At 37.7% G+C, this 11,545-nt stretch overlaps 1 protein-coding gene across 1 annotated transcript in view; it reads left to right on the top strand.

The window, feature by feature from the left end:
- Positions 1-443: 443 nt before the first annotated feature.
- The window catches only part of NEK5 (NIMA related kinase 5), a 37,072-nt gene continuing 25,970 nt past the window's right edge, over positions 444-11,545 (top strand). The window contains 7 exon segments of the mRNA XM_086612448.1: positions 444-560; positions 2,282-2,378; positions 3,394-3,491; positions 5,416-5,499; positions 5,607-5,677; positions 7,984-8,070; positions 10,170-10,224. Coding sequence (XP_086468574.1) covers positions 444-560; positions 2,282-2,378; positions 3,394-3,491; positions 5,416-5,499; positions 5,607-5,677; positions 7,984-8,070; positions 10,170-10,224 — 609 coding nt within the window.

The following is an 11,545-nucleotide window of genomic DNA, read 5'->3' as shown; positions in this document are numbered from 1 at the left end:
CTGCCAACGTTAGATCACAGTAGTGTAAACTAAATCAACATGAAATACGTTACAATTTTATTTATTTCCTTTAAAATAATGTCTGCGGAATTGTTAACGTCAGGAAATAATGACTCAGACTTTCCAAAATCATGTTACAGTCCTATGTAGTACTTTCTGTTGCCTTCTCGTGTTTTCACTTTAGGGCGTACTAGGACTAAGCTTGAAGTTTTTCTTCATTACATAAACTTGCTGCTTATTGAAAGTTCGGATCCACACTAATTGCATTCCAGGAGACGACATTTTGAGGAAGAATCAACTGCAGCAGTAATAAAAATGTGATAAAAATGAGTCTTGTATTGTATTTCGTTTGTAGTACAAAGTCAGATGTTACAGCACTGACTATGTGCAGTACTAATTTGGGGGCTTCTTTATTTTAGACACGGCTTTAAGACAAAGACATTATGGATAAATATGAAATCATTAAAAAAATTGGAGAAGGATCTTTTGGCAAAATATTCTTGGCAAAAGGAAAAGTGGATAATGAGCAGCGTGTTATCAAAGAGATCAATTTAACTAAGGTAAACCAACAAAACCTGGATGATAATGGTGGTTGTTTAACTGATTGTGCTAATTGCATTTAGCTAGGGTATCAACCTGAGTTATGTTTTATCTCCTTTGTAGTTCTGTCTCGATTGTATAAACTCTCTAAAGACTGTACTCTTTGCTAATTTACTGATTTTGCAAGCAGAGACAAAATACGTATTTTGATATTAACAGTGTTCACCTTTTACTGCATTTTTGTTCTTTTCAAAACAACTCTCTACCTACAATGCATGACACTACCTAGTTCAAATTTTATAATATGTGATTCAACTACTATGGAACTATTGCCACTGAAATAACAAATCATTATTTTGTGACGCATTTCTCTAAAACTTTTCCTTTTTTTTCCACATCCATATTTTCAGACGTGAGTAATTCACAGTGAGTCTTTCAAATTCTCGTTTATGTTTATGGCAGTTTGATTCATTGCATCTAATTTTAAATGTCCGTTCTGTCAGCACCTGAGCTGCTTGGCTAGACTTTCTTTCTGGGATAACAGGAGAAATATGTGTTTTTAGGATGCTGTTGATCATGTTTTAGAATGAGCTGAATCGAGCCATAAAAACACTCTCTTTCTTTCTGTTGACTGCAGAGACAGGTGAGGGTGATTAGCTCAGGTGTCAGACCAATACCATTCCAATATCTAGTTCCAGAAAGACAGGCAATTAAACTCCTTCAATATAGGAGTTTCAATAGTCGATTTCAATGAGTGCCTACATGCTTTTGACAAGTCATTTGCTATTCTGGGCTACACCAGTGGTTTTCTAATATATTAGAGGATTATAGAAGAAGAATGAATATATATCAGTTCCAGAAATAGTTGTATGACTTCCAGATTTGAACTCTGAAAAATTGATATACTGGTAACGACAGCTAAATAAAAAATAAATAGTTTCTCTCTATGCTCATGACCAATAAAAAACACGTGTTTCTAATCTTAGATTTTGATATACGCAAAACAGAAAAATGGAAGATAATACAATATTATTGTGGACCCTACTCATTCAAAAATCAGGAGCTTGGTGCAGAAAATTACTACTTTGAAGTCATAAGATTGTTTTTATATTGTAGAGTCTGTTTCATTCACTTTCTGACTTTTGAATCTTTGAGGATTTCATAGGGTAAGAAACTTTTTATAAACACAGGAAGACATTTTGACGGATGGATACTCAGAGATGATGTAACATTCATGAAAGTGTGATCACAATGATCCAAACAGAAGTTTTCCATTTAATGTAACAGGGCAAAGAGTTTGCCTGAAATGTTGTGAGAACTCATAACACCAGTAAAACAGAAGGACTTTTTTGCTTTTTACCTCATTCTTTTGGATGACCCATATTAAGAATACAGAATCATCTAGACCCTTATTCTTCCAATACTTAAGGGAAGTTTAACTTCAGAGTTGAACTCCACTCATCAGCTACCTTAGCAATAGCATTTGTATAAAAAGTTTCAAGGTATACATTTGCCTGTAAAATGTCATAGTTTGGTTTGACTACGGTAATGTTTCAATATATTTCCGAGCATACGCCTCAAGTTGATATTTTGCATTATAACAGATCATATTTTATAATATTTCTGCATCACCTTGGTACGGTCTTTTTGTATTTATGGGAATGGTTTGATAAGGATGTAACTGTTTTTGAAAAGAGTTATATATATCATTGCTAGCATATAGTTTCTTAATTCTTTGTAGATGCCTGCAAAAGAAAAAGACCACTCTCAGAAAGAAGTCATTCTACTGGCCAAGATGAAGCATGCGAATATTGTAACCTTCTATGCTTCTTTGCAAGGTTTACTTTAAACATTTTTGGTTTATTTGTGATTATAGGAGTGGAAGACAACAAAACCTAGCTTGTTAATGTTGCCCAACCTCAAGCCTGTCCCCAATTACTTACCAGTGGGGACAGATCTCAACTCCTAAAAATGAACATGAGATATCAAATTCAGTCATCACTTGCCCTCTTCATGTGTGTAGGCGGGACCTCAGGTATTGTGGCGTGAATGCTAGATCCTGAGGTGTCTGCATTGCTTACACTGAACTTTAGTCTTGACCTTCAATAGGAGTCCAGAGTTTAATGAGACTTTTCTAGGACTTTCGGTAGAAGAAAGAGCTTTTGAGTATAGCAAGAAGTAGGTCCTGTTGGACTTTTGTCTTGAGCTTTATTTTGAGATATCACTCAAGGATACAGACTTCTTCAGGACTGAAAGAGATAGAGGAAACTCTCTTCTCCATAAAAGCTAATTTCCTGTAGTTATTTTTCCGGCTGGCATGTGTCATAAGCAATGCCTTATGTAATGAAAATTATAGAATACAGCTTGTGTTCAAATTGTTTTCTGTGATCAGGACTGTTAATGTTTTAAGGGACATGTAAATCTGGTAGTCTTGTGGACCCCAGAGAGGTAAGTAAGCCCATGCGTGTTTTTACTGTTTGGACACTGTCTGCTTTTAACCTTTTCCCTAAGCCTAACTATATACTTAGTTATTACTGGGGAACAGTCCCAACTAAGAAACATTCTGCTTAGCATTGCCTGTAAGAACATCTGTTTTCCTATCAGTGTGGTCTCTTGCGGGTTTTCTCATGCATTTAATATTTTGGTGAAACTCCATTTAAATATATTTTCACATCTTAGTTTTGCATCAGGTTTCACTGAAGTATCCATTTTTTCTCAGTTACTCTTTGAAATGGAGGAGTAGGTGGAGGGTTAACTACTCCCTTTTGAAAAGACCATATAAAATAAAAAGGATTTATTGCTGTGCTAATGAGTAGTAAAGCAATAAAGGAAAAAATATATTTTTCCTTTCAGAAAAGAACAAGCTGTATATTGTGATGGAATACTGTGATGGTGGAGATTTAATGAAGCGGATAAACATGCAGCGTGGAGTGCTGTTTGACGAGGACCAGGTGAAAGAAGTTATCTTTAGAGGAGAGGACATACTATGTAAAACATATGGTTTGAATTATCCAGTACAGCTACTGTTTAAATACTGTTAAAATAATTGAACATTTAAAATAAACTTTGGTAATTTTAATGGGATTTTAGAGTTTGCTTTTTACACTGCTTTTAGATATTGGATTAATTCATTAGTGTTGTGATGCCATTTTTATCTCCCCTCTCTCCCATTGGTTCTTCCATTGTGGATGCACTGTTTCTTTGTAGTAGTAGTATACCTACTAAGCCATAAAGACTTTTTTTTAAATGGTGCTTTAGAATTACGGGGGGATATATTATGTACGAGTTCTTAATTCGGTTATTTGCATCCTGGCGTATCCTGCTTTATATCAAAGTCAATGGTAAATCTCTCATCCATTTCATTTGGGTTAAGACTTCTCTGATGCCATTGAAATTGTTAAATCAGCACAGAGAAACAAGCCCAGAATTCTGGCTGCTTTTTGGAGCACGCTTACATATATTTTATTTTGTAAATAGGTGAGTATGACAGGTATGGTAATTCACAGAAACTGAATTTCCCATTGTTCATTACTTACTCTTATTTTTTACTAAGTCTTAGCTTTCTGAAGGAAATTTTCTCTTATAAATTTGGCTTACTGTACTGAACTCTCAGGTTCTTTAGTCATGCATAGTCTTCCACTTTTGCAGGTACAATGAAAATTTACCTAGAAACTAGACAGATAGTATCCAACCTGTTAGTGGAAATATACTCTAAAGCATAAAAGTGCAAAAAAAAAAGTATTGTGACTTTTCTTTTTGCTTTAGTAGTAAAAGAGGAACTCCTCAGTGTAGAAGTCAGTTGGAAGTGAGTTACTGGTTCAGTAATAATGAATTTTAAGATTCTGTTGGGAGTCATACTAGCAGGAGAGAGAACATGAGAGAAAATAAAGAGAAGACAAAACAACAGATCATGAAAACACGAGAGAACCAACACACACAAACCCCTTGACAACGAGACAGATTAATACATATCCAAAGAAAGGCAAAGGAATTACAGATAGAAGGATGGATTATAGAAACTAAAGATACATTTGCCAATCATGAAAGGAAAGCAGTTGCCCAGTTTAACATAACGTTGTTAAAATATCTTTATATTTTCAAATGTGTGCCTAAGAAACTCTCATTTGTGACATCAGCCCTGTTCAGGAAATCATCTGCTTGATGTGAAGCATTACCAAATAGAAGATTATGACTTGAATCAAAGTCTTTATGACCATCAGTTTTCCTAAACAGATAGCATATAAGCACATTGTACTTTTGTTTCTGAATTAAGTCCAAAGGCACTTATTCAATAAAACACATGTATGTTTGAAGGTGTGCTGGTCAAGGATAAAGGTTAACCTGCGTGATTACTTACTATGCAAGTTTCTTCACAGCTTCCTTATTTCACCATGTTTCAGTCCTTCATCCTTGGTTTCTGTTTTTTACTGGACCACATTTGGTAAGACTACAAATATTATACCTGCGTGGTATGACTTCCACCACTGAGGATTAAGAAGACACTTTCCAAGTCTGTCTTAGCTGTTGTTTGAACTCACTCATTTCTAAACAAAGGCCTAGTATTCTTACTGTACTTGGACGTGATTCGCCAGTCCTTGTTAAAATACTCATCCTGTCGCAGTCTGTGAAAACTTGATGGGGATAAGGAAAGTGGATCAGGTATCTATTCCATTTAGTTTTGTGATGACACTGAAAAAGGAAAAGTCTGTGGCGTTAATGTTAAAAACGTTATTTCTTCCTATTTTATATTGTATGTGCTCTCTATATACTATATTTTATTGTTGTCTTTATTTTATATATTTCAGTAAGATGCCTCATTGGACATTAGAGATACACAAATTTATAGATATCTGTTTGCTTTAACTTTCACTGCAGATTCTGAGTTGGTTTGTGCAGATCTCCTTGGGCTTGAAGCATATTCATGACAAGAAGATTTTACACAGGGATATAAAAGCACAGGTAGTAAAACTGGTACTGGACAGGGAGTGATTTTGTCTTGTAAAAAATATGCTTAAGACACTCTGCCATGTTTCGTTTTCACATACCAGTTTTGGTTTTATTTGCAGAACATTTTTCTTAGCAATAATGGAAAGGTAGCAAAGCTTGGGGACTTTGGCATAGCAAGACAGTTGAACAGGTAAGCACCTTTTTTAATTAGTCTGTAACCAACAGCAAACAGGACTGTTTCTGAATGTTCAGAATGCAAATTGAATGTGCAAATTGTTTGTGGATTGTGCTCGTTCAAGAAGTCTGAGTTACAAAGGGTCTGATACTGCGTTTTTTTCTGTTACCGTAAAACGTGCCATTCTGCATGAAACCACACATGTATGTAGCCTAGTAACTGGACTTCTGTTATGTGCAGGACATAGGGTGGGTAAGCCCCAGTCTTTCCCTATTATCTGGAGAACTGACATAAAGAGGTTGTGGAGGCACAGCTCCTGTTCTTGCAGCCATTGATAATCACTTCTGTTGCCTCATTAAAAAAAAAAAGTGAAGAGCGTTAAAAAGTTAGGAAAGAGTGTAAAGAAAGAATTTGTACAGATTTTCTTTGTTATGTCCTCCAAGACTGTGCCTATATTCTTTTTTAAAAATGGGCTAGAACCCACTTTCTGGGCCTGAGAGTAAATGGCATGGCATGGCATTGCTTGTGTCCGTACGGTTAAACTCTGTTCTCCCAAAGAGGGTGGCCTTATCTTTACGAGGTTGGCCTATCCTGCATAGTGGCCAGGTGTTGTCTAGGAAAGTGCTTTTTGGTGTGGCCAAACATGCCAGGGGCTATGCTAACAACAGGACAATGCTTGAATTTGACCTCTTTTTGAGCTGCTTGATTATCTTTGACCTTGACAGGATGTTGTGGCAAAGAAGGTCCACAAATTAATGAGTTATTGTGTGGAAAGATAATTTCCGCTGTTGATCATTTTGCAGATTGTTCCTCTCAGTTGCTTTGTACTCCACCTGCTGCAACTCACTTGTTAGAATTTTCTTATCCCTAAATTAAGTCAGTGTAAGTTTAGCCACATTTCTGTCTACACAGCAGCAGTAAAGAGAACAGATAACTTTAACCAACATAGACAATTTGCTCATTTTCTTCAGATATACTTAAATATGTACATGTATTAGGTACCTTTATGCATTCTTCGCATGGACATACAGCCCATGTGATTTCTGTCAAGGCCCTATGGGATTTGCTTTGGATTTAGGCCGACATAAAATTGCAAGTTCAGTGGTGTGTCAGAGCTAGGATGTTTTGCTGAGAGTTGAAGTACATTGGATTAGCACAATTGGATAGTATCTTAGTCCAAGCCTGCTCATCTCCAGCAATATGACATGTCACTGTTCTAGCTGCAGTCTCTGCCAGCTCTTGTGCCTTTGTGGTGTGTTCCTTTTTGAAGCATAGACCTACTGTCAGTGCCCCAACTCTCCACATGTAAACTACTTATGCAGAAAGTGCCTACCTTCAGAAATGTTCTGGGGATAATTGCCTTGAGGATTGCTCCTACACAGCAGAATAGTACATAACAGATAGGAAGTAAACCTCAGAATTTCAATGCCCAAATACATAAATTTTAAAGAGTGTTAAATAGGCTTATGCTACAGAATAATTGGAGCTTGATAGTACTTTTCCTCATATAACAAGTGAATTAAGTTTCTCAGGCTCTCTTCTTCTCCTCCCGTGGGGTATATACAAAGGCATTTTCATCTCCATTCTCCACTTCAAAATGCAAGACAGTGTTCAATACTTTTACTTGCAGTTAGGTGTCTGTGGCACCCCTGGCACTCAGACTTCATGCACTCTATAAAGAGTGTAACTTACAACTTTATTGACATCTAGTACAGAGTGAGGGAAATCACACTCTGAGAGTACCTGTTTCTCTCCACTGACTTCCCAGAGACTCTTGATGACATCTGCAGTGTAGATATCTAAAAACAAGTGAAATGAATCCAATTGGTGCTATTTGCCTACACCTTCACAAATCAGCACCAAAGATTGAACTAGAATTCATTTACTTCTGCTTTAGTTTCTGGACAGCACTTTTTCCCTCCACTGTTTCTGGCTTGCATGACTGACTACCACCTCCCTTATTCTTATTTCAATGAGTGTGTTGGTGACTTAATATTTTGCAATGTCTTTGACAGCTTTCAGAATTCTATGTTAAACATTCCTTGAAAATGTTGATTACGATGCTGGTGAAAAGTGGGGAAAAGAGAATTCTTGTGCTTCCTGTTGAAGTGCAAACACTCTCCACTATTAAAATAGTTGGTCGTTTTTACACAGAACTGGGAAATACTTTAGTTTTACTTGGGGTATTCCATTATTCAACTATTTGGAGAGTAGAAATGATTTCCCCTATGGGCTTTTCAACTGAGGCAGAGAAGCCTCTAGTTCAATTGTTTGTAAACTTTTTCAGTGTGTAAGCCTTTTTGTTCACTGTGTTTCATTAGCACCATGGAGTTTGCCCATACCTGTGTAGGGACCCCCTATTATCTGTCACCTGAGATCTGTGAAAATCGACCATATAACAATAAAACGTAAGTCTCTGCCTTTCCTTCATATACTTGTGCGTGAGGGCATGCAGGCACACGAGAACTTATTTTAGTAATATCGTGTTTTAAATCCGTATTTCTGTAAGGCACCAGGAATTTCACATGTCACTTTTTGTGAAGTTTTGTATTATTGTGTACAGTAATTAGGTGTATCACTCGTATACAACAACTATGTTACAATATACCACACTGTCAGATGCATTTTCCTTCACAGTGTCCAGAGAATAGCAATCACGCATTTGTTGTGATTCATCTACAGGCTTAACAGAATTGTATTTTTTGTTTTTATGAAATTACTTGTACTTTAAACTTCAAGTTCAATCTCATTCTCTTTTAATACTCCTAGTTAGTGGTGGTGTGAAATGTAAAATAGGTTTTTTTTCTTTGCTTTATCTGGTTCTCCATCAAATACTAAAATTCCCTCTGTGCTTCCAACATGTAATAACGAATGCAAGTATGGATCTTTTCAGTTCCAAGTTTATGAATTTTTGATACGCTCAGTTGTGATTTATAAAAATACATTAAAATGAAAGCTGCTAGGTTGGCATTTCTGGAACTTTGCAGTAGCCATCTGCAGGAAAGACAAAACAGAGAATTGGAAAGGCTCACTCAGGCTTAATGCAAAATACTGAAATAAGAATCATAGAATCATAGAATGGTTTGGGTTGGAAGGGACCTCAAAGATCATCTAGTTCCAACCCCCCTGCCATGGGCAGGGAAATCCTCCACTACACCAGGTTGCCCAAAGCCTCATCCAACCTGGCCTTGAACACCTCCAGGGGTGGGGCATCCACAACTTCTCTGGGCAACCTGTTCCAGTGCCTCACCACCCTAAATGTAAAGAATTTCTTTCTTATATGTAACCTAAATCTGCCCTCTTTCAGTTTAAATCCATTGCCCCTTGTCCTATCTCTACACGCCCTTGTAAAAAGTCCCTCTCCAGCTTTCCTGTAGGCCCCCTTTAGGTATTGGAAAGCTGCTATAAGATCACCCCGGAGCCTTCTCTTCTCCAGGCTGAACAGCCCCAACTCTCTCAGCCTGTCTTCATAGCGGAGGTGCTCCAGCCCTCAGATCATCTTCGTGGCCCTCCTCTGGACTTGTTCCAGTAGCTCCATGTCCTTCTTGTGTTGGGGACTCCAGAGCTGAACACAGTATTCCAGGTGGGGTCTCACGAGAGCTGAGTAGAGGGGCAGAATCACTTCCCTCGACCTGCTGGCCACACTTCTTTTGATACAGCCCAGGATACGGTTGGCTTTCTGGGCTGCCAGCGCGCATTGCCGGCTCATGTTGAGCTTCTCATCCACCAGCACTCCCAAGTCCTTTTCCTCAGGGCTGCTCTCAATCCATTCTCCACCCAGCCTGTACTTGTGCTTGGCATTGCCCTGACCCACGTGCAGGACCTTGCACTTGGCCTTGTTGAACTTCATGAGGTTCTCATAGGCCCATCTCTCCAGCCTGTCAAGGTCGCTCTGGATGGCATCTCTTCCCTCCAGCATGTCCACAACACCACACAACTTGGTGTCATCTGCAAACTTGCTGAGGGTGCACTCAATCCCACTGTCCATGTCTCCAACAAAGATGTTAAATAGCACTGGTCCCAGTACCGACCCCTGAAGTCGGGAAGAAGTTGGGAAGCACTGAAAAGTCAGGAGCTGAGTGAGCTTGACCCCCTTCTCTGTGTGTGAGATGTGATCAAACCAGATATCCTGGAGCCCAAAATAAGGTCTCAGCTCTAAGGTGCTATTCACACAAGTTTGCTCCCTTATTGTCTCCTTAACTGTCAAGTCAGCCAGAGATAGCTTTGCCCTTTGTCCTGTTAGGAATACTGATAAGCCATTCTTTATTGCCTTTTCCAATTGTAATTGTAATACTTAGTTAGGTGTCATAGAAATATTGGCACCACAACTAGAAAGAAATTTGAGGTTGCTCTTTCCAGTGCATCTTAAGAAAAATTAAAAATTGCACCAATATTAATCTGTGATGGAATAGTGTTAATAAATTTGAGAGCTGAGAATAGGTACTGATTACATGTATGAAAATATCATAGACTTTTCCCTGAAACTTTAATTACTTTTTATTCACAGAGATATTTGGTCTCTTGGCTGTGTGCTTTATGAGCTATGTGCACTAAAGCATCCTGTAAGTACCATAGAATCAGATCAATGTAATATTATTAAAACAGATAGAGGGCAGCCTGCAAAAACTGTACTAATAGTAGTATTCATAGGCAGCTGCTAGAATTAATTTCAATTTACTTACTGATATTAAAGAATGACTGCCAGTGTTTAATTTTTTATATTCTGTCTGTTTTGTACATCCTGAAATGCAATGTATTATATTGTATTTCTATGATTTTTATATATATATACAGACACATACATCCAACATACATTTACTTTCTAATAGTACAAAACTTTTTCAAAAGGCAGATGAACAATTTCAAGAATTAAAGCCAAACTTCAAGGTTAGGCTTTAGGCATGTAGTTTTACTAATTTCTATTTGAAAATACCAATCTGTACTTACTAAAGGATTTGAAACCCACATTTCTCTAACAAGCAGCTTCAACGCCCAGAAGCCTTTTCCTGTAGGTTTTGAAGCACATTCACGTTTTTTTGTTTGGAAGCACATTCGTGTCAGAAGATGACTGAGAGAGAATCTTCAGGAAGCTGTGTTGTCCTTAGCCTGATCTGTGCCTCAGATAATCCTCAGCCTGGGAGTATTATGTGGAGAAAGGAACACAGCAGACACTAACCATGACAACAGGAAAAGGATCAGATTCCTGAGCCCAGCAGAAGTTGGCCTTTTCCTGAGCTTGGATTTGGGAGAAGGCAGAGCAGCACTGAACTGAGAGCAAAGGGGTGCTGCTGAGGAAAACTCCAGATTTCACAAAATGAGAAAACATTAATATTACTTCTTACTAATATTAGCTGGTTTATTCTGTATTGCTGCCCATTTTTTAATTTGAAAGCAGGGACTAGATGCTGATGTAGACAGGAAATGCAAGTGAAGTTAAGGCAAATTTTGTTTACACCACCTTCAATATAGCTAAGTAAATAAAATGGTAATTTTAGAAAGAATTTACTTTCAAAGTTAGATTTGCCTATCTAAGGCCCTAAAAACTATGTTGATGCTTACCTGTTAAGAGATCTGCTGAACTGAGAGGGCTGAGTTATTTGTGTGACATCACTTGTTAAAAATCAGATGATACCTTGGTTCTTGAGAGAACACAGAACACAGAGGCTAAGTTGTGTGGAGTGAGGTTTTGAAGATGAACACTGTGAAAATAGTACGTATGCAGCTCTCTGCTGAACAGCTTTTGGCAAAATAAATCATGTTTCATTCTGGAAAAATTGCTGCTGTATGACAGCAGAGTATGAATAAAACTCTTCTGGGTACAAAAGCTACTGGACCTGCTGAGTCGTGCAACTGAAACAAGTAGAATGTAACCAGAAAATACAG

The sequence above is a fragment of the Tauraco erythrolophus genome, chromosome 1, assembly GCF_009769465.1.
Source record: "Tauraco erythrolophus isolate bTauEry1 chromosome 1, bTauEry1.pri, whole genome shotgun sequence".
Taxonomy (NCBI): domain Eukaryota; kingdom Metazoa; phylum Chordata; class Aves; order Musophagiformes; family Musophagidae; genus Tauraco; species Tauraco erythrolophus.
The sequence above is the reverse complement of the archived record's forward strand: the minus strand, read 5'-3'. Positions and strand labels throughout refer to the sequence as shown.